Consider the following 23264-nt stretch of genomic DNA (forward strand, 5'->3'; position numbering starts at 1 on the left):
GTAAGAACTGACAGAGGGATTTGCTTTGTATAATGCAAGCCGGCTTTAAAAAAGCATTGTAGCAAATTATTCAAGTCAATCATATGTTAATAGTTATGTGCAACCAGACATGCAAAACAATTGTATTTTTTTAAATAAATATTTTTAACAAAGTTCCTGATCTTTTGACTGTTTTTTTTTCAGTGGAGGAAATTGAAAGTGACAGCTGCAGGGCAGCTTGCTCTGTGATAGTGAGGGAGTTCATCAGACCTCGAGCTAACCTGTCTTGTTGACAGAAGCACAGGCTTCCTCCCATCTTGCTTGAATGGAGACAGAGACGGAGCTGCTGCTGCTGGCTTTGTGGTGCCACGCAGTCTTTGTGCCAGAGCAGGTACCATTCCCCCCAGTGAGTGGCTCCTTTCCATATTTAATGCTAATGGCAAAGTGGAAATCTGAATTGTCACGTACACTTCTATCAAAAGAAGCACTGTTCTGGAAATAGCATTTCGCTAGGTATTGTCCATCTGCAAGGACATCATAAGACGTGTTTCGTTTTTTTTAAATGGCTGACAGCGCCTGTTATGATATAAATGTAATCTGCATAGATGTCTTTCTAAATAAACTCCCTCAGTTTATTGTTTCATGCTCACTTCCTCTGTACAGAGATGGAGAGAATGCTGTCATAGTAGGAGGGTCTCTATTAATAACAGATTTATTTATTTATTTTTGCTGCGATTGGGCTTTGCGGTATACCACTTACTTTTCATCCCAGCTGTCTCCGGGAGCGTTACAGTGGCATCCTGTGGCTCTAGAGCAGAATTACAGCACACACTGCACTGGATGTGAGGCAGGAGGGCTCCTGAAGTGTAGGGATGAGTTAAGCCCCAAATTCAACTGTGTTTATCCTCCTTCCTGCTTTGACCTAGAGTGCATTTAGGTTTATGTATACAGGATCAGCTCAACAAGACAACCATTCCTGAGAGGATTTCTACAGAAGCCCTGCGTGAAGATATTTTATGGAAGGTAAGATATACTGCTTGGGAAAACAGAAATTCTATTTACCAGCCGTTAGATTCAACCTAAATGTGAGAGTCAGAACTGTTGAATATAGTAGCTGATAGTCTTGGCCACAAAGGGCTTAAGTTACCTGAGTCCAGTCGTGCTGAGAATCTAGCAATCAATCACCTTTAATTAAACACTGCGTTATATACACACGTACATATGTACATCCACATACAGCAGTTAAAGCAAAAAGTACATGTCCAATCACTCACTGAAGAAATAGATGCATGTAGCTTTACATTCTTCTAAAGCCAGTCCTTTCTTCGTAGCTTGTAATAGGCCATGCGTGGGTTATAAGAGTACCTTACAGAAGGCACCTGTCCTGTTATAATAAGTATTGCACAGATTAAGCAGCTGGAGGCTGGCTCCAAAATACCTCTGTTTAAGCTTCAACTGGAAGCTAGAAGTAAAACTGCCCTAAAAGACACTGCAACTGTAGCAGCTAATATAATGACTTAAAGCAAAACAAAACATCACAACTCATTCTTGACTCAAAAAAAAAAGCTAATGATTTTAATAATCAAGAGGCCCTAGCATGCTGAATAAGACACTGTCTTAGTGAACATCTGATACCGTGTAATATACAAGAATCAACTGTGCAAATATAGATAGAGCCTGCTACCACTGTGCACTTGGTGGGTTCTACCAATAGCATAATTTTTCCCATTTGGAAGTATTCATGGAGATCACATACACTCCACTCCTGTGTTGCACCAAAAAATAGTTCAAAACCAGTATTGTGCTGTAAATTGTAAGGGTTCCTGTACTTCACAGGCCAAAAGAAAAGCCTGTTAAGTTCAATGACTTAAGCCAGGAGAATTTCAAAGTCTTACATATGGAACAAATTGTTCACCTCCACCCTTCATCCTGAATCGGTAATGAAAGCTCATTTGCAGGACTAACTGTTCTCCATCATCCCTGCCCTACTGCTGTAGCTTTTCAGATACAGGGTAAGTCTGATGTTTTATCATCTTTTTGGTACATGTGGTACGGGCAACTTGTGCTTAGCTTCCCATGGTGTTTTAGGATGTTTTCTTGATTCTGACTTACCCAAACTAATGTGCTTTTGATTGCAGAAAACTTGCATGATTTAGTCATTAAATGCGAAATCATCCTTAATAGTACTGCTTAATTGTGTGCTGTTTTATTGCTTGTCTAGGGCACGGCCACTTCTTTAGCGCTGATACTGTCCAGTGTCATCCATTACTGCTGGTTTGTCAGGTGAGGCAGCATCCATATCTGCAAAATTGACATTTAAGTGAACGTGCACAAGCGCTCTCACTGGATGTTGCTCTTCTATCACACACCCCACTAGTTTGTTTGCTTTGCTGGTCGCAGAAGAAAGGCCTCAATCTCCAGTAACCTGAACAAGCTACTCGCCTGTCATGCAGTGCCCCTTCTGTAAAAGGTGCTTGAAAAGGAAAATAGTATATATAGACTGACACAATAGGTGAGAAAAATCTTTAAATCGGTGAGGCTTTTCTCAAGAGCTTGACAGCTGCTTTGGAGGGCAGACCCAATTGCTCTCTGGATTTTAGCCAGGGAACAGCCTTGGGAAGCCTGTACAGTCTGTGCTAGCAGGGCTTACTCCTGCTAGCTCAGCCATAGCATGTAGTGCTAGCACAGCTGGCATCCGATTTGGTTTAAGCTTCCTCTGTGATATCCACAGACCATTCCTAGTTTTTTCCCTTACTTCTCCAACAGAAAAGAAAGCAAATTCTGAGCTGTGGCTGCCAAGGCTTTGTGGGCAAGTCAAAGCAGGAAGAAGGGGCAGGAAGCAGCAGTAAAATAAACATTTCCTTGCATTTTGCTGAAGTGCTGCACCCTGGTTATGTATTGATGCATATGCCACTCTTCCTCTCATTATAATGCAGGGCTTAGTGCTGGCGCTTTCTTACCTGACGGGGGCTTGGGGTACATCCTGTGGAAAAACAAGAGGAAAGCGTAGAAGGTAAAGGCCAAGCCTCCAAAGATCATTCCACAGACCAGGAAACTGTAGCTGCCCTGATCATGTATAATCTGCAATTGGAGGGGAAAAAAGAAAAAGGAACAGACATGTCATCATAGCACTCAAATACCTAATTAGTAATTGGTGAGAGCTTCACTTTTCGATAACTCAAATGTAAACCAGTGCTTTTCCCCCACAGCAACTGTGCAAAACTGAGACTAAGGTTTCTATTTAAAAGTTCCACTCAGTTTTTGGCATGCCCTGTCTTTCTCCTTTGCCAACACTTACCGATCCCACCAGTAACTGCAGTACCATCTCTCCAATTCCAGCTCCAGTCACTAACACAGTCGTGGCACAGCCTGCAAAGAAACAGTGTGAGAGATACTGACAGAGAACAAATGATTCAGCCACCAGGACCAGGCTGGTAACTTCTTTAAACTGTTCTTTCACGGACCTCTCTGTACAAGATGTACAAACGCTCAATGGATGTTTCCATCTAATGTTGAGAATCACTCTTCTAACTTGTGGGTGGTACAAAAAGATAAAAGTTTAAGGCAAGAACCATCTCCTGTTCTGTAACTTGTCTCTGTCAGCAGAGGTGCTGTTGCTTCTTGTTGAGAAAAACTCATTCTTCTGTATCGCTGTCCCAGAGATGAAGGTTGGCAGAGACCTCCTATAAGAGCTGGCCAAACCAGGATTTTCAGTTCACTGATAACCTGGATGATGCTGTCAGAACAGACATCCTCGTCAGTCCCTGAGAGCTCTAAAGCTGCAGGAAACTAAGCACCAGTCTGGATCCCTGCCTGTAGAAGTGATTAGTACAGTGAATCTGGGATTTGTGCAGTGGGGTTTTCCAACTACAAGCTTGAATGAAAATTGTATTTAACAGCAGATCTTTCTTCCAGTCCTCCTAAGCATCCCTGAAGAGGGAAGGGGATTTGCTAGGTGTGATGGTGTCTGAGCTCTAGCCTTGAGCACCTGCCTACTTTCAGGGTCTGCCAGGCATGCCCAAATCCCTGCTTACCTTTGTACTGCAGGATGTCCTCAGTGTAGGCAAGCATGCTGGGGAAAGTGCTGCTGAGAAACAGACCCAGAGATGCTGTCCCCACAAACAAGAAGACAACACTGTAGGAGAAAATCAGGAGCAGGAGGAAGGTTATCAGGACTCCAACCTGTGAACAACAAACACAGAGTCAGCAGGAAGGTAAATGCTGAGTTACAGTAACTCTAGCTTTTTTTTTTTTTTCTTTCCCCAGCGTAATACAACATCAACTACATTTTCACAGTCTTTAAAAAAAACTGAGGTAACAAGTCAAATTAAAATCCATCTATCTTTACAGTACAGAATTTGGTTCTTTTTCTAATGGGACTTAAAATGACTATATGTAATTTATCTGTCTTGACTTCATTAGGTAGAGATTGAAGATCATGTCTGGAAAAATACTTCTTTGGCTTTAAATACAACAGTACTGCTGCCTCCATAATATAAATGTTTCAATCATTAATAAGTCTTACTCAGCAGGCTAAAGCATTCACTCGCTCTCAATAACTGCTCACAACCCTGCCCCTCACAAGCAGAGCCAAAGAGCCAAATAAGTTTAAACAAACTTGCCCTCACTTCTGGCTTGCTTTAGTGTACAAGTAATAGCAAAAGCATCCACGATGCAGTTAGCCATGGCAAAGAGTCAGCAGAGGGAGCTCTGCAATACCAACTCAAGTTATGTTTCTTAATCGTTTAGGCCCTAATTATGGGTGTGTGCACATATACACAAGAGCAATTTGGATTCTAAAGAAAATGAATTCAAACTGCAGTTTGCTATAATGCTGGAACGACTGCCAAGAACTGCTCTGTCGTACTACACAGAGCAGCACTAACCAGCAAGCACAGCATCAAGTGTTAGTCAAGCCAATTTTTGTCCTTGGATGATACTACTACTACTGCCTTTAAAGGGAAGCGAGAAGGCTTCTGTTAAGGGTTGGAGGCTCTTCCCTCCTCTCTGCAAATATGAGCAGCTGCTAAAAAGCTAAGTCCTGTCCTCGGATGTAATAGAGCAGTCATGCAATTAAGAAAAGTAATCAAGCATATGCATAGGACTGCTCACACCAGCTATCTGATCTAGATCTGCTGGGGCTGAGCTTTCCCTGCTCCCATGTAACTAGTGACTATGTTCTGAAATAGGAGGTTATTATACTCATATTAAAAATAATTGCAGTTCATTTGGCTGCAGCTGTTGGTATCTAAAAAATTGTTTTCAAAGTGACCAGCAACAAGGTGCCAAGCAAGCTTCCTCACCTGTGGCCTGTCTGCAACAGACATTGGCCTTCAAAACATCCCAATGTGTACTGTCAACCCTGTTCTCTCACCACGTCACAATATTACTGTAAGACTTGCTATGAAAATAAATTCTGGTTTAAATAAATTGTAAATTGATTGCCATCTTTTTTCTTTAAAAAAAAAAAAAAACATGATGGGGAAATGGGACCAGCTCCTGCGCTGATGTCTATCACATCCTTCTACACATCTTTGCTATATATCCTTTACAGGCTTCCTTCCCCTTTTTTCAAATGAATATATTTTAATTTAAGCAAACTAACATTAACTTGATTTATTTCATAGCTGCTACAGTCTAAGCAGAGAATTTACTAAACTAGTAGATTTACTTCCTTCCCTTTCCTATGGCTAACACAAGCATTAATTTCCCTGTAGATGCAAGAGAAGATAATGTGCAAAGTAAATAAAGCTGGCAGACACTTTACTAGGTGCTCTCAGAAATCTGGCAATAGATTAACTAAGGAGCAAGCTCAGAAAAACAGTACAACAAAGTTTTAAGTCCTAGCTACCTCCTATATCTATCAGCTGCAAACACAGAGAGAGTGTTGCAGAGGAAGATTAACGCAGCTCGTGTGTGCTAGGCAGACTGCCTGGTGCAAATCTGGCCGAGGTATGCCCTGAGAATCGCTGCAGCTCTGCACACCAAAACCAAAACGAGCACCTTGGAGGCAAGCAGAGGACAGACATGGTAAAAATAGCCTTACCACATTGATGAAGACCATAGTCGCTGGCTTCATTCGGTAGGACACGGGAATAGAAATGAGTCTGCCCAGTGTGATGAATCCCCAGAAGAGGCTGGGCAAGTAGCCAGCCACTTTATGGACTACAGAGAGAGGCTCTTCCACTGCATAGCTGTAAATGAAGCCCGAGTACTCTCCCTGTGGGAAAAACAAAACAGCATGTCACATCGACGTGGTGATTTACAGGCTTTGCAACTTCATCCTGTCCCTCAAGTATTCACACTGTTGTGATTGTGCAGGAGAGCCCACCTATGGATTTGCTATCGAACCTCAGTGAACCTCGTTCCCAAGAGTTTGCAGCTGGAGACAAGCTTCCACCAGGAGGAGAACACGGGGTTTAAGCACTCCTAAAAGGGCAAGACTTAACAGCTCTGCTAGGTAAAATGCATACTAAGCTCTTATCTATACAGATGCTTTCTTCCCTAAAGACTGTCTTCGAACTGCACATTCTTAACACCTCTCCTAGTAAGAACCCAGACTCAATCAACCTTGAAGATGGAGGACCTAGAAAGTTCCAGCGTCTGACAGCTGCTTTGTGTAACCCCACTCCTGTTTAACACCTTCGTGAGACTCAGCAGCGTTTTACCCTGAGTGGACTGAGACAAAACTGTTGAAAGAAAAGGAACAGCAGCCAGGCAAGAGTGAGTCTTCCTCATCTGGACAGAAGTGCTACGTACAGCAAACCCGCTGTGACTGCGCTGGTGAGGGACATGCTGTCAGGCCGCTACAGGGACTGCATGCATGCTCTCCTCTTGGATTTTGTGGGCTCAGGAGACCCGTCAAACAAAGAACCACCGTTTCTTATGACATAAAACAAAGCTGTGCCCTGGCTGAAGTGAGAAGAGACCTCCACTGCTCACAAGTAGACAACGCCACACCTCCAGCTCTAAACTGGCTAGGCTAGTAGCAGTAGCAATCTAGCTGCAGCACCATAGAGCCTTAGAGAAGTCACACAACCCTCCCAAGAAGCAGGGCACATATCAGCCGGACTGATTAGCTTTTAATGAGCTACCCTGGGAGCCAGACCGCTGCACAGGCAGACCCTCAGGTCCGGCCTGCTGCACACGAGGGACATGTGGTTGTCTCTGGGTTTGGGCTGTTATAAGTGATTTGGAAGGAAGAAAGCCATATAGCTTTGCTCAGACAAGAGCCCTCTATCAGCTGAACTCACCACAATCCCATCAGTCATGAAGAGAACAAGAGCCCCAGTGATGTGGACTGCGAAGTAGGTGTAAGAAGCCCCTCTGAAGTTTTTGCTTTGGCAGCAGCTAAATAAGTCATCATGACCTGGTGAAAAACAATGCAAAGCAAACTTAGCTGGAACGTCCCCCTGGGGCTGGGTGGTTGCCAGCCCGCAATGGGGATTTGTTTTGCGCTCGGCTGCAGGACAGAGACGCATAGAGGACTGTGAACAACGTGGAACACTGCTAACCTCTGCCAACACGGCTTTCTGTACCTACCTATAGAACTTCAGAAGGAAGACATGCTTTGAGGCTGCTATCCACAGACTGGGATCCTAGCTCTCCAAGATACTTGCTGCTTATCTCTCAGTAGCTGCTTAGGCTCTTCTTCCCATTTCTGAGCTCCACATTGCTGGCCCCACTTGTACAGTCAAAAGAAATAAGCCCATTCAGCTCCAGCACTCGTGCTCAGCATCCCTCATAGTTGGTACAGCCACATGGGCGAGCCCTGCCCAGGACAGCTCACATTCTTCAGCTAAACAATATTTAACCAAACAAGCCAGCTCTGGGAAAGAGGGTGATAAGCACACAAGTTGGTGTCGCTTCCTCTGAGTCGACAACAGAACAAGAATGTGCTCGAGCCAGCTGGGGACCAGGACCCCAGGCACAGCCGACTGGCCCCTACCACACCACTTTGTCACACTCCAGGGAGTGCAAAGCACCAGCCTTAACATACCTGCACTCGGAGCCCAGAGCAGGTGAGATGATTGTTCCTGCACGGACAAAGATGAAATTCTCACTACTTCTATGGGGAAGGAGGGATTTTGCCAGCACAGACGTGTCTGCCAAAGATCACAGTAGTCAGCCATATAGCCTTCCTGCTTCTCTAAGGATTAATCCCAAAGGCGTTTAAGAGAAGGATGGAGATTTGATGAACATGAGGCTTCAGTGGGTTGTATGAAAATGGGCAGCTGGATTGAGGAAAGAAGCCCTCAGTGTCTCAGCTAAGGGAAATGCTATTAGATGAACACAGCCTTACTAGACACCAGAGAACCCACACCACTAGGCACAGTTACGAATCATTCTCTGCAGCACCTCACCACATCTCTAACTGCATCTGCTTTCAAGTTTTCCCTAAAATTTAATTGTTACGGTAAAGCCATCTCTTCTGTAACAACACTCCTCTCATAGCCCTAAAACGTGATTACTTCCGAGATTCACTAGCTGAAGAATTGACTTTGATATGTTTCTCTTGGGTAGCAAAGAACAATGCTACTATTGTCCACAAAATGGGGTGTAGTCACAAGTTCAAACTATTGCTGGAATTTAACTTTTCGCCTCAAACAAGGGCACTATCCTTATTCCTTTCAGATCTATAAAAAAATAAAATCAGCATTCTGGAGAACGATCGCCACTTTTATTCTGAACAGTTGGAGGAGCCAGCTCAAAACCTGACTGCAAACCAGAAGAAAATAAAGGGGCACGACTTTCACGTGTGCTTAAAAAACTTGAGAGCCCAGGTTTAATTTCGGGGAGCTTGCAGGAAAGCAGCCTGGGATCCCAGTGGCAGCATACTAACCTCTGTTCAGGGGTTACGGTCCCAACAAATCTGAGGGCAATTGGGCACCAAACTGGATTGTTTGGGTACTTTTGGATTACACTCACTTGTATGTTTTGGAAAGTTCTCTCCTTAGACAATAGCAATTAAGCTCATTTGTTAAACTGAATGGAGACATTCTGAAATTCGTCTTTTTTTTTTCCCCCCTAGCTCACCGCCCTTCCCCCAGACCCGTAAGAGAGGTGCCTCCAGCTCACCTCCTGCTGCGTGGGGTCTCTGCACGGAGGTAGCAAGATCATCCTTCACTGTAGGTCGTGTTTCCATCGCCAGCTCGTCTGCAGACAGCAGTGGACGGCTGCTGCTGTTGAAGCATGGCACCATCCGCTCTTTGTAGAGCAAGAAGAACACCGCGATGGGGACTGGCAGCTGTGGAGGAGCAGAGAGGGGCAGGTAAGCACTGCACACATCCCACACAGAGCACAATCCAGTTCCCCACTCACGAGGGACTTTTAGGAAGCTGGATTCAGCACCCGCAATAGATATTGGTGAGTTAATCTCCCTCTGAGAGCAACCTCATGCTGCCCTGACCTCAGGGCAAGGACAGAGGCTGGCAAAGGGGTAAGGAGCCACTGCAGGAAGGACTGAGGCTTGTTAGTGAAACACATTTTAAAAAAAAAAAAAAAAGGCATCAAGCTGAGAAGGTTCTCAGTCTGAACAATCTGTGTGAGTGGGTCCTGGTGGGGCTGGGACCATTCATCTGGGTTGGGGGACGGGAGCACTAGACCAGAAGGCACCCATAACACACCTCTTGAAGCCTGTACCAAACCTTTGAAGCCAAAACGTTCTGGTTTCCAAGCATTTGTCTACTTCTGCACAAAGAATAATAAGTAGTTTTTTTCTTGTGGAGAGCAGAGCAGTTTGAATGGGAGACCTTTGGCTGAAATGCTTTGTGAGGAATGCACAAGCTGCTCCACGACCTGCTTTGTCCAGCCATTAGCAGAGGTTGCTCAGCATCTCGTAAGAGACGAGCTCGTGGTTCCCAGGCCAACGGGCATGGCACTGCTGCAGCCAAGCAGCCCCAAACAAACCCTTCAGTACAGCCTCTGCTGAAGGACTTGGGACCAAGAGCAACCACCCTGCTCCTCCAGCCCCTGCCCTCTCAGCCACAGCTGCCTAAGAGTCGCCTACACACCAGGGTCCCCACTGCATGGGTGCTGGCCCCCACCAGCACTGTTCCCTGCAGTCAGGGATTTCCACCTGGTGCTACACACGTGGGGACAAAAGAGAGGGACCGCAGGCTTGCACCTGCCCGCTGGATCCATCACACGGCAGCATCAGGATCCCCCAGCACCATGCTCCCTCTCTGCCTCGTGCCCAGGGACGAGCCTGCATCCTGCACACACCCACGACTTGGTGGTGCCTGCAAATCCAGAGGGACTTAGATCTTTTTTTTTTGGGGGGGAGAGAAAATAGAGGGAAGTAAATGAAGCTGGGTCTGCCCCTGGCCAGCCCTCCCTCCTCCTCCTCCTCCTGCTGCAACCAAGCAGTGTTTATTCTGCAACACACTGGGGGAGAAAGCCAGGAAATCCTAAGTGACAGCTCACTCTCCAGCCATTGAGCTCTTGTTTTCTACATGTCTGTGAGCAAGTGTGAGCTTTAGCTCCAAATTTCCTGCCTTTTGTTGGCTCGTGGCACTATTTAAATGTATGGAGAATTCCCCCCCACACCCGCCTCTCTTGCATGAATTCATTTATGAGGACTTCATTGTTCTGGGAACAATGGGAATAGGAACAGTTAGTTCGGTCCCATGGAAGAAAAACGCATTTGCTTGATAGTTCTAATCCTTCCGGAGGTCAGGACCAGATTTTTATTCTTCTAAACTGCAGATTTTGCAAAAAAAGAAAAAAAAAAAAAAAAAAACACACCACACGGAGGGACTGGCCAGATAGATAACAGCTCCGGGCACTTAAGGAGTGCTTAGTGCCTATACAAAGGGTCACGGTGCCTGGCTCTCATGGTTCCCAGCGGGACCATGGGCATGTCCCTGCTCCTGCATCCCCATCCCCAAAGCAAACACATCCCCTTCCCCTTTATCCAGGCAGTACCACCTCAAAGCTGGCAGCGCCTTGGGTGCAAGAGAGTCCTGACCCCATGAAGACATGAACTGCTTGCTGATGGCTCACCAGCGCTGGCTGTTTAAATGCCCAAAATCTGGTCTCTCACTTGCCGTCAAGTGCAGGCCTCGCCCACTACCATGCCAAAGCGAGCTCAGGGAAGAAAGGAAAGCAAAGCTCAGGAGCCAGCAGGTTTCCAGGGCCCCATCCCAAGCCAGGGCTGTGTCCCACATGTCAGCCTGCTGGCAGGACGCCTGGGGACAGTCACCCGTGACCAGCAGCTCCGCGGGAGAGCCCAGCCATAAGTCCAGGGTGCACGCAGGGGACGGGGCGTCCGCAAAAGCACTTTGCTTGTTACACGGGCAGGTGGAGAGGAGCAAACAGAGGTGAACGGCGGAGCCCTGCCAGGGCACATTTCACCCGGCAAAGGAACAGACCCACACCGCAGGTGCAGCCTACCCTTGCCCCAGGACAGCTCGAGGACCATCCCTTCCACACCACGAGCTCCTGCAGCTCCCGTGTGCACCAGCTGGAGGTGGAGCAGCAAGGACAAGCCTGGCTCATGGAGGGAACACGGGAACATCGAGCTGGGAGCCTGCACGGGGTGAAAGGCAAAATGCCCAGGGAGAGCCCCACTGCCTATAGCCACTGCTCCAGCCCCAGCACTGAACTGCTGGGGACATCACCCCCAGTCCCGTGCAGTTTTTAACTGTTATTATAAACTCAACTGCGTGATGCAACAACTCATTAAGTGTGAGTATAACTCCAGGATCCTGCCCTCCAGTTTCTATTTCAGTCTTCCCCCCCAGGAACATGGGATTGTTCCCTGCCATCGCGTCCAGGCTACTTTTAAGCAACCTAAGCACAATGGAGTGTCCTGCACTTCCCCTGGGAAACCACCTTCCGGACAAACACATCCCTCTCGGAGGAACATTTTCCTGACTTCCAGCCCCTTGGAACGGGCAGGATGATGAAATTTCCGTTCTGTGGGAAACTGAATTTTAAAACGTGTTTTTGTTCCAAATCTGGCTGAAAAGCCAAAATTTTCTCTTAGAATGAAAAATTTTGGCTGTGAGTCATCCAAGCACTTCATTTTGATAATGCTGAACCATTTAATTCTACTAAAGCAAAAACGTTTTGCTTCAAGAGCATTGAAACAACTATTCCGTTGGCTTTACGCTTTGTGTTCATGCCAAAGTCAAATTGAGATATTTAAACTTTAAACAAAACAAGAAATTGAAATGAATCATTTCAGCTGTCCTGTCAGAAGACACGCAGCCCTCTGAGAACTGGCACGGAATTGGGGTTTTGACCATTTAAAAAAAAAAAAAAAAGTTGCTGGTTCTGGTTTCCATTTCTACAGCTTACTCATTTCATCCCCTTCCCTGGGGTTTTCAGTTCCATCTCCTTTCTCTGATATTTACACCTTAAAGGGTCGGTTCTGGAGCGCAGCTGCCCACACTATCTCCAACCAGCGGGCTGGGTTATTCCGTTTAAATAAGGAATCGAGTCAGCTCCCTCTGCAAGGCTTTGGAGAAGACGATAACGGCTCTGCTTGGCAAGGAGACGCCGGAGCTGCGTGCGCAGCGTGTGTCTGACTCCCCAGCTCCCCTTGTCTTCTTTACCTAATCCTCAGCCCAGAAGCCCACCAGCATCCCGCTGCCTCCCCAGGGGTCCTGCTCGCTGCATGCACACACAACCCACACCGACAGCACTTGCAGTGATGCTCAAGCCCAGCTCGTGGCCTGCCCGCACCAGCTGCTGGGTGCAGAGGGACTCAGCCCGGGGTCCCATCCTGCTCCCGTGAGCAGCAACAGCAGCAAAATGTCCAGGGGCCAGTGGTGGGAACAGAGCGGGCTCTGCTGACCGCCCTCCCGTCAGTGCTCCGGGCATTGGACGCGCGCTGAATTCAAGGCAGATATTAAGCGCTGCCTTTGAAACTAAATTGGCTTGCCCAAGATAGGCTGGCAAAATAGATACTGCTCTGGTGTAATTAAAAGCACATTTCCCATGGCATACACAGAGTCAGAGGTAATTACAACAGCCTTCTCCTAGGCAGAGAACATCATTCTCGGTACTTCTGCAGAGGAACTCATTTCAGCACCTGCCCAGATATTTGGGCTGACTGCTCTGCTCACATCAGCAAGCTGAGCGGGCCCGATGAGCACCGCTGGAATAGGCGTGCTGGGGTTTTAGTTAATCACCTAACGGGCAGACCACGAGCAGAAAGAACCTGTGCCCTTTGCCTTGCACAGATGAAGCAGTGGAAGATCATGGGCTGCTCGTCGGCCTGGGATGGGGAGAGGGAGCACCAGCACAGCTTTGCATTTCAGTGGAAGGGCAATGGCTAAACCTGCACAGCTGGGGGCAGTGAGCAGCCACTGGGCCTGCTTCTAAAAACTGCCCTCGTAGTTGATCGGGGAGAAAAAGAAACATTAAGCCATTGCTGCCCTCAGCATCAATCCAGGCACCACCAGCAGCACTCAGGGCTGATGCTCACTGCAACACCCACTGCCCTTATCGCTCCAGATCGACACGGGCAATTGCACGCACGCTCGCAGGGCTGCTGCTGCCACCAGGGGAGCGACAGCCCCAGTAACCCAGTCCTTCGATGGGCATTTTCCTACAAATACAGAGGCTGTGAATCGCCCTCCCGCCATGCCTTCCCCACGCCACCAGCCCCATCCCCAGGCTGACCGCAGAGGAAGATTTTGTGGATCTGAGCATTGAAAACCGCTTTAAATCCTCACTACACGGATGCCAGAGGAATAAGCAGCTTCTAGCGAGAGCAGACAAAGCCCGCAGGACGGTACAGTGACACCACATCCAACAGCACAGCCACCACAGCTCAGCACCATGAGCTGTGCGGTCGCACTCCACACGCACACATCCTGCCCCGGGCACTTGCTCCTTGCTGCTGTGAACCAGGCATTAGCAAACACGGCCCTTTGCTGCGAACCAGCACAACCACCCGCACGCCTCCTCCATCGCTGGCACCACCCAATGGGCACCCCCGAACACCACCGTGGTCTGCGGCACACCGACAGCCCCTGCAGCACTCACATTGATGAGGGCCATGATCCAGAAGGCGTAGGAGACGCGGGTGACCACCATGCCTTTCATCGGCAGGTCGTAGTGGGACAGGTTGCCTGGGTGGTGCGGCACCAGCGACTTGCGGATGTGAGGGAGGTTGCTGGAGGCATTGGCCGTGGCGTTCGAGAGGATGCAGTTGGTGTCGGAGAGGAAGGGGTCAGCGATCAGCGGGCTCAGCAGCGCTCCAAAGCCCACGAAGAAATGAAGGGCCTGCAAGAGGCGAGGCACGCAAGTAGAGCTGGTGGCTACGGCCCTCTTCAGAGCCTGGCTGCGCTCCTCCCTCTTCTTCCTTAGGGGAGGAAGCACAGCCAGGGGGGACGCAGGCTCCACGCTCACCTGCAGGAAGATGGCTGAGTCCTTCTGGTAGATCTTCACCAGCTGCATGTTGGAGATGGTGTCGATGCAGCCCATGGCCAGTCCCGCCACAGCCATGACCACGGCCAGGACCACCACATTGTGGCACAGGGGGATGATGGCAAAGACCAGGGAGATGGCGAGGGACGAGGCGAAGAGCGCAAACAGCGACTGAGCCAACCTGAGGGAGGGAACGAGGAGAGACAGGACAGTGTCAGTGTCGTGAGAGCAGCATCCACAACACAGCACTGTTTTCAGCCCCAAGCCAGTTGGTGGCAAAGACATTTGCAGGCGATGTCCCCGCAGGCTGACGGGGACATCCTGCTCCCTCTGCCCCCACATCCAGCCGTAACCAGCCCAGGACACCGCATCTCCTGCCTAGAGCATGATGCCCCACAGAGGCAGATCTTCTAGGCAACTTTCAAGATGAGCAACCATCCCTTCAAACCTTTTCTGCACATTTCAAGGCAGAAGACAACCCGAGAACCTTCCCTTGTTAGCAGCACCGATCCACCATTCCCCTTCTGCACCCTGTGCTCTGCTCTGGCAGCATCACCCATCCCCCAGCACAGCAGGGCAGAGCTCAGGACCGTGGCCATTCCCACTTCAGGCGGCTGCTTTCTGACCCGCTCGTGCCACGGGAGAAGCCCGAGGGACAGGCACGGTGCAGGAAGCTGGTGCATTGCACCGCGAGCCCAGCGCCAGCCAGAGAACGGCGCCCAGGCTGGCACCGCGCTGCTCCGGAGCTGCCAAGTCCAAAGGCAGGAAGGAAGGAAGGAAACGGGGACCAGACAGCGAAGCACTGGAATGACAGACTAGCAGAAAGATGGGACTCCAGAGTCACAGCAGCGAGTAAATAGCACGGGCGCGTCCCTCCCAGCCCGGGCTCCCACGCCCTGCCCCAAGCCCGGTGCAGCACCCGGCAGCCCCCTGCCACGAGCTGCTAATGAGCAATGAGTGCAGCTGGGGGAAGCACGGGTACGTCCATCCCCAGCGTACGGGTACGTCCATCCCCAGCACAGGCATGGAGCCAGCAGGTGAAACGCCCACAGCTCGCTCCCCCAGGCCATCTGCTTGCTGCAGCCACTTCACACTCTGCCCAGAGACAGGAGAAATCATGGAGCAGGCACAAGGCAGAGCTACCACGAGAGCTGGCTGGGCACCACGGTGCCGGTCCTCCTGCCCTGGCTGCTCATCCAGAACGGCTCAGCCTCAGGCACATCACACCCGTGCTTCTGCGTGGCCCTCATTCATCTGCAAACTCTCAGTAATCTGCCTTCCTACGTCCTGCTCATTGCTCGTGCTGCACTTCAACAGTGTCAGGAGGAAAACAGTCCAAGAGCAATTGTCCTTTATCCTTGGGCCTGGTGGCACAAGCTGGGTGGTACCGGAGGCTCGGTGTGCCCACCTCACCCAGCCCAACCTCACTCACCCATCAGTGAGACCACGCTGGGCGAGCCAACGTTTTGTAAAGCTGTGACTCCCGATCTTCCTCTGACAGCAACACAGGGATCCAGCACGGGATTTCTGGGGGAGGGAGGGAGGGAGCAAAGCGAGATGTGCACAGCTACGGCAGGAAAAACAGCTAGCACATGACTGAGAAGCAGCTTTGAGCCTGGAGAGAGGAGGCAGCGCTCTACAGGGTACAGCAGGAGGGCGAGCAGCAGAGGCACCAGCAGCTGGCGAATCCGAGGCTGGGAGCGATGGAGGAACGCGCACCGAGACCTCCCCAAACGCCTCCTCTCTTCTGCAGCCCCAGCAAGGCAGCCTCAGCACTGCGTGTGCCTGGCTAGGGAGCATGTTCATTACTGGAGTTAAACATTAATTGCAAATAATACGTTCTTAAAAAGCACTGCACAACCTCACCGTTCCCCAAAGAGCAGAAATTCCTGCCTGCAGCCGTAAGACGTTAATCACACGATCGTGCCTGCCCCCAGACAGCAGCAACACACAGCCTGGGGCAGCACGCAGCCCTCCTGCCCCTTCCCTGGCTCTGGCATTAGTGGGGGCACCAAGGAATTGCCACCCTCCCACACCACTTCGCCCGGGGTACTCGAGGGACACTACCCAGCAGACACGGAGGCACCGCACAGCCAGCCGGGGATGCCTTCAGAGACAAACCTCTTTGGGAGCACCTTTTCAGAGTGGGTCTGAACCCCGTGCCACGCTGATGTGAAGCCAACGTGCCCTTCCAAAGGGCTTAAAGAGCCACCCTGACGTTAATGCCGTGACATTGCTGCCCTGCCCATCACGAACCAGTCCGTGTGTCCTCGGGTGCACAGCTCAGCTCTGCGCCAGCCGCAGCCATCGCCTGTCCCGGGGCAGGCTCTGTTTCAACAGGGCGTGAAGCAAGTCTGGTAATGCCATGGGCAAAAGCTTGCTTCATCTTGATTTTCAGTACAGATACAGACTGCGAAAGTGGGCTCCATGATCCTTCTGACCTCTTGGGTTCCTGGAGCACCCTGCGCACATCCCGGCTCCATCACAACCCTTGGGGGAAGATCTGCAGCCTGCCACCAAAAGGTTCGGGCTGACCTGCTCCATGGGATGTACAACCCCGCTGCAGTCACTGCCAGCAAAGCTCACCCTCTCCCTCCCTTGCAGTGTATATGAGCCCCAGCTCACAGCTCCTGTCGCAGTGGCACTCTCCAACTGGCGGGATGTTTTTCCCTACCTCAGGAAGCATTTTCTAAGTCCAACACGTCAAGAAGAAAAATAATAATCAGGTTAATTCCATTTGGCAAAACGGATCATTAAAACCCCAAAGCCCTAAGAGGACAAGGCGAGGACACGGAGGAAGAAGAGGGTTTGGATTATCTCACTCCTGCCTTCGGGTACCCTGGTCTCCAGCGGGAAGCACTGGCCAGGGTGGAGGAGCCTGGCTGGGTGGCGCTGCCTCCCCTGAGGAGCCCGTGCTTGCCACCATGCTCCGTGCTCTCCCAGCAACAAAAGGCTTTGCTCTCCTTTGCAGTGAGAACCGTCCTGCGTGCACCCTCCACGTGTCTGAGCAGAAACCTTCAGAGGACGGGCGTCTGAAGGGCAGGGAGGGAACGGGGCCACTGCTCCCAGAGGACGCTCTGCGGCGTGAGCGGGCACCCGGGGTTCAGGTGAAAGAAAGAAGGCTCAGGGGGTCCCATCTCATAACCCTCCTGGTCCTGGTGGGGATCCTGACTTCAGGCAGAGCCTGCACACGGTCCCAACACAGCAACAGGCACGCCAGCCCCCTCCTCTCCTCTGCTAACGCCAGCGGGGTGAGCTCAGGCTGACCTGACACTGGGAGCAAGAGCAAAAATGCAAAGTTTTCACAAAGGCAATTTCAGAATGAAAAAAAGCCAGCTGGGGTACAGGTGCTCAGTTACCTGGTGCGTCTGTCCCAAGCATGTGTGGCACAGCAGCACAGAGCGAGCACGGCTTTAGCTTTACAATGCAAGCATAAAATCCTGTAAAAATGGATTGAAAAGGAAAAGGTGAAGGCCAGGAGAGAAAAGCCGTTGGTGCACTTCACCCGTGGGTGCACAGAGCTCCTCACGAAGGGCATCAGCTGCTCCCAGGGCTGTGTTGGTCAAGACACCTCTACCAGGACCCCCAAACCTTATTCCCACCTATGTGAGAAAACGATTTCACTATACCTCACAAAAAGTTGAATTCTTCTGAGCCAGAGCTGCGGTTACAGCCCAGCGATCCTCAGGCACACGTTAGCAGAGAGCAGAGCCCGTGCTGTGAGCCTGAGCTGCCCAACGTGCACGGCAGCGAGGTGGGAGGCTGCTCCGTGCCCCCGGCCAGCCAAGGGGCCGCAGGGCACAGCCAAGGTCCTGCTGCAAGCGCTGGAAGCAACAGCTACGTTTGTACACTGCTCGCGATGACAAACTTTTTTCTTTGAAATCTAGCAGGAGAGGGAATTTTGGAGCTTGTCCTGGCGATCCAGGCGCGCACCAAGTTGCGGAGGGACCGGTGCCATCGTTATGCTCTGTCCTCGCAGCACTCCAGGACTCCAGCAGGGCCGGGAGAGCAGAGACCACGACCCCGTGTTCAGCAACTTCTCTGTGCAGAGGAAGCAGAGCCGTGTTCAGGTGCCACCTGCCCCTTCTGCCACTAAACCCAGCCACAGTGCTGCTTCCTCGCTCACGGTCGTTGTTCAGAGCAGAGGGCTCAGACCAACATGATTTTAACCAAAAGCAAGCCTGTGTCCCTGAGACGTTAGAAATTAATTGTAGCCAGACCGCGGCTCAGCTGCACTGCTGCCAGGTGAGGCTCTGGGACCCTCTCCCAGCCAGCAAAGCCCATCCTGATGCTCCTGCCTGCCCCGGGACCGCTCGGTTCTCCAGCCCGTGGAGCAGGAGCACGCAGCAGGGCAACTCAGGAGGGGAGAGCGAAGCTCAGAGCCCGCACACTTAACGTGCTTGTGCAAACCCACGCATCAAACCACTGCGCTGCTCCAAGTAACCCCGGCACGCTCACAAACTACAGCCACCCAAAACGCCCTCCTGCCCAGCAGTGCTGCTGCTGCTCGCCGGGGCTCGCGGGCACGGCACAGCCCCTTGCTCAGGGAGGCTGCGATCGCCTGCCCCGAGCGCGTCCTGGTGCGCAGCCACAGCGAGCAGCGCGCGTGCTGTTCTCCCCAACTTGCTGCTGCAGAGTTAAAAGTTCAGGAGTCTCCAACCACGAAACCTCAAGCTGGTTTTTATGAGGTGCTGGCCAAGGGCAGGAGGTTTTGGGTAGGAAGCTGATGACAGGAAACAATTCTGCCTTTTCCTCCGCCGCTCCTTCAAACACACTCGAAGCAGAGAGGGGCTGACAGAGCACTGCCTGCTGACCCAGCAGCCTCGGGTCTGAGTCAGACCCAGGGCAAGGCCCCCACACACCGTCCCCGTCCCCCCACATCATGATCCTCTCCTGGCACAGCCCACGGTAGCACAGCTTGGGCTGCTCCACAAAGCCTCTGGGCTCTGCCCGGGCACGACAGCTGGGACAGCTCCCGGACGAGGATGGTAACTTCACAGGTGCTCTGATGCCACCTAACTTGGCCAACACTCTCCACTTGTCATGAGACAAGAGTTTAACAAACCATTTTTAAACGGGTTTTGGACAGAATTGAAGGGCTCATGCAAGATTCTTTTATATACGTGTTAAATTTATACAGATGACGTGTGTCTGGAGACGCACGCGGAGGTGAAACGTTACACCACTGCCTGGAGAATGAGCGGCAATGTAAATAACCAGCTGAGCCTCAGGAGAGCGGAGCTGTCATCAAGCCTCCGACCAAGTGCCAGTTCGGCAACCTTTAGGGTTGAGCCTTGCACATTGCTTATTTTAAACACATCCTGGGCAGAAGCTCGGTGCGAGTCCCCGCTCGGCTGCACCTCGCTGACGCCCGCTGCTGCCCTCGTCCCCTGGCATCGCGCCGTGCGCGAGCCCCCGCTGCCGGGGGGGGCCTGGCAGTGCCTCAGCTCCTGACACGGGGTTATTAAAACAGGCCCTCGATGTTATCTTTGCGATAAGCGACTCGGGTAAGGGAAACATCCTCCAGGAAGTTCTCGCTGTAACTTCGCGCCGCGGCTGCCCCTGTCCCGAGCTCGGGGGCACGGGCAGCGGGTGGCAGGGCACGGGTGAGCGAGCGGGGCCCTGAGCAGCCCCCAGCCCGCACCCCAGGCCCCCCCTCGGCTCCCTCCCTCTCTCCCTCGCCCCCAGCCTCCCCTCGGCACCCAGCACCCGGCACCCAGCACCATTTGCCGGGGGGCCGCCAGGCTCCACGCCCCGGCTGAGCCGTGCGAGCCCCGGGGAAGGGCGCGGGGGGTCCAGCGCTGGCCGCCCCCAGCCCGGGGCTGCTGCGGGGGGGGGGCTCCCGGCTCCTTACGTCCTCTTGAAGACCCCTCCGAGGCAGCTGCCGAGCAGGAGGCAGAACTGCTGCGAGAAGAAGACCCAGGTGATCTGCGAGAGCGAGCTCTGCGTCTGGCAGCGCAGGTCCAGCAGCGTGGGCCCCAGGAAGGCGATGCAGAGGCCGAAGCTGAAGAAGACGCTCCAGTAGGTGAGGGTGGGCTGCAGGTTCCTGCGGAACCTCGCCGACACCCGCTCGTCCCACCACATCCTGGGCGGCGGCGCGGGGCGGCCCGCGGCGATGCGGCTCCAGCGCCGCCCGGCCCCGCTCCTCCTTCGCGGCTGTGCCTCCGGAGCCCGCCGAGCCCCACCGGGCGCCGCCTCCTCCCTCTCCTCCTCCTCCTCCTCCTCCTCCTTCCTCCTCCTCGTCCTCCTCCTCCTCCCGGGGCCGGGCGGAGCCTCCCGCGGGCGAGCGGCGCGCAGCGGGGTCCCCCCGGAGCCCCCCGGTGGCCGCGCTTCAGAGCATCCCTCGGGGCTGAGCCCAGGTCCCGGCCCCCGGAGCTGCCACCCGCTGTCCCCCTGCCACCCTCTTGTCGCCTCTGCCCCTTCTCCAAGCGAGCTGGCTTTTGGGGAGCGCGTGCGTTTGGAAGCCGGAGCGGCTGATGCTTACGCAAAAGGTCTCCTCTAGAGGCTGGGTTTATAAATATTTCACCTACTTTTAGGGGAAGACTGGCCGTTTTTAGAATGCTCTTTCCAGGCAAACCGGAGTCGCTGGAGCCGGGCCAGGGCAGAGGGCCGGCTGCAGCCCTGAGCCCCTTCGGTTCCTCCCTGTGCCGGGGACCCCGCTCGCTGCTCCCCTGTCCCGTGACCTCAGGAATGCTGCTCCGGGGCCCTGGGTGCTCCTTTCCACCTGGACATAGCTTAATGTTTAGCTAATCCAAATTGCATCCGAGTCCTAATTCTTCTCTGTCCGTGGCATCTGCGGGAGCCTTCCTGGTGTAAGGAGGGCAGGATCAGGCCCTCTCCCACCAGCACAGCGAACAAATGAACAAACCGTGGGCAGTGGCAGGGTGGGAGGTGAAGCCCCAATTGCCCTGATGGGAGACCTGTGGCTCCACGCACCTGAAACCAAGGAGCAATCAAGCTCAGCTGCCTGGAGGCACGGGGCAGTGTTGTTATCCTGCTTCACCCACGGGGAAATAGGGCTAGAAAGGAACGCAGGCATTTGCTGACAGACACTGAGTGAGTCAAAGGCACGGCCGGAAAGAGGGTTTTGTCATTAGGTGATAACCATCTCCTTAGCAGCACCCACGGCAGGATGGGTGCCTGGTGCACAGGGCCCCGAGTGAAAGCCACGCGCTGCAGACCGCTTCAGATTCTCTTTCCCCATCCATACGTGGGGATAAAAGCCCCGGGGGAAGCAGGGTGGCGTTGATAAGGGCTCCAGTGCATGGAGCTGGGGTTCCTTGCACGATGCAGCAGATCCTTCTCTTCCTCACACCAGGTACCAAGCCCCCAAAAAGGGCTGCAGGGCTTCACCTGCTCCTCACAGCTCCTCATCACCCCATGGCCCTGTTCTGGTTAGCTCCAGGTGTGTCTGGGCAGAAGGGGCCAAGCTCCAGCCTTCCTTTGAAGCCTACGGTACTATAAGTCATCACATATTTTACACGTACCCTGCAGGTCCCCTGGGAGAGCTTGGGAATGCTCTGCTTTTATGAAACCTGAAGTGACCACATTTCTTCTGCTGACAGTGACCTGATTTGGGCCACTCTGAACTTGGTAAAACTTCATTTTAGCGATGCCAGATGGCAGGCAAGGACGCCAATCTCTTATGGATGGCCAGATGCACTACATCTTCAGCACGGAGCAGTTTTACAGCGCCAGGCAGGCAGGAAATCTGTGCTGTCCTCCCAGCTGCCATGGCTGTCTCACCATCACTTGATAGCATCAGCTCGCTGGGCCTCGCCTTCCCCAACTATGAAATGGCTGAGCAACGCTCTCCCCGCCTTGGCAAGTTCATTGCATCCCCAGCTTGACGAAAAGGCAGCATCCGAGTGCCAGAGGCTACAAATGCTAGCACGGCCCCTGTCCCAGCAACAGCACCTGACCCCGCTTTGCTAAGCAGTGGCGTAAATGCCAGTGCGCTGGCTTCCAGGAATATCAGGCTGTTTCATCAGGGATAACACAAATCATGCAAGATATGCTTGCAAATAAAAACCGAAGCGTAGGTGGGTTACTCAGCAGAAGAACACACAGATCCTTTCTGGCTCCACGTACTGAAACCCAGCTCCTCAGTAGCAGCTCATAAAAATTCAAGCCACAGGACTCTGAGTATATGCAACACCAGAATTAGCTTCGTGAGGAGGCTCTTTAGGCTGTTTTCCAAACTGAAGTCAATGTTGTACTTGCAGTGAGTTAAACACCCACATTTCTGTGCTTGCTGCAAACTGCAAAGTGAAATCATGAATGAGCAAATAGCGGAGCCGCATGCCTACAGACAGCAGCGTCACTGCAAGCCAGCGCTGCTCCAAAGATCCGAGCGGTGTTGGAGAAACACCTTCCTTCTGCTTCCTGTGCGCTCACACATTCTTCCTGGGGCAGCGAGAGGCACGGCACAGATTTTTCCGCATAATATCAGTTAGTCCTTTCAGCCGATGGAGCAACTGCTTCTTTACCACCATCAGTCCTGCTTTGCTGTGACTGAGCAGCAACCCAGAAGCTCGATTTTGTCCAGCTTTGCTGTTGTGGTGCCAGCATCACTTCTCTTAGGACATTCTGGGAAACACCTTGAGTCACTGAACCCTACTGAGGAGAGATGGGATGCTTCTTGCACTGCGGCACAAACTGTCCATAGGAAGGGCTGAATTGTCCTAGGCTGCGGTGTAAGATGCTCAGCAATCCGGCTGGAATGGCAGCACACCAGGGAGGTACTCACCTCGTGCGTGTTGGGGTCAGGAGTTTCACCGCATGCTGGGGGAGTTGGAGAGCCTGGCTCCACTTTTAGGTCAAGCATTATCCTGAGATCTCGGCCCAGCTGTTACAGATCAGGTACTACACGTGGCAGCAGGGAGGAAGCGCTCACCTACGTG

At 52.1% G+C, this 23264-nt stretch overlaps 1 protein-coding gene across 1 annotated transcript; it reads right to left on the bottom strand.

The window, feature by feature from the left end:
* Positions 1-264: 264 nt before the first annotated feature.
* MFSD4A (major facilitator superfamily domain containing 4A) lies at positions 265-20528 on the bottom strand. The gene is made up of 10 exons (XM_035561461.2): positions 20216-20528; positions 14344-14542; positions 13978-14217; positions 9058-9226; positions 7233-7348; positions 6026-6199; positions 4014-4161; positions 3278-3348; positions 2940-3060; positions 265-2280 (listed from the first exon to the last, which is right to left on the bottom strand). The coding sequence occupies exons 1-10, from the start codon at positions 20443-20445 to the stop codon at positions 2216-2218; spliced, it is 1533 nt and encodes a 510-aa protein (XP_035417354.1). The 5' UTR covers positions 20446-20528; the 3' UTR covers positions 265-2215.
* Positions 20529-23264: the final 2736 nt, after the last annotated feature.

This window comes from Cygnus atratus, chromosome 24, assembly GCF_013377495.2.
Source record: "Cygnus atratus isolate AKBS03 ecotype Queensland, Australia chromosome 24, CAtr_DNAZoo_HiC_assembly, whole genome shotgun sequence".
In the NCBI taxonomy this organism is placed as follows: Eukaryota; Metazoa; Chordata; class Aves; order Anseriformes; family Anatidae; genus Cygnus; species Cygnus atratus.

Coding starts and splice junctions, on each gene's coding strand:
- MFSD4A (XM_035561461.2), bottom strand. CDS start 20,445: ATGTGGTGGGACGAGCGGGTGTCGGCGAGGTTCCGCAGGAACCTGCAG. Junction 7,349..9,057: donor GAGACCCCACGCAGCAGGAG/GTGAGCTGGAGG, acceptor GTTTTTCACCAG/GTCATGATGACTTATTTAGC. Junction 3,061..3,277: donor TGCAGTTACTGGTGGGATCG/GTAAGTGTTGGC, acceptor CTCCAATTGCAG/ATTATACATGATCAGGGCAG.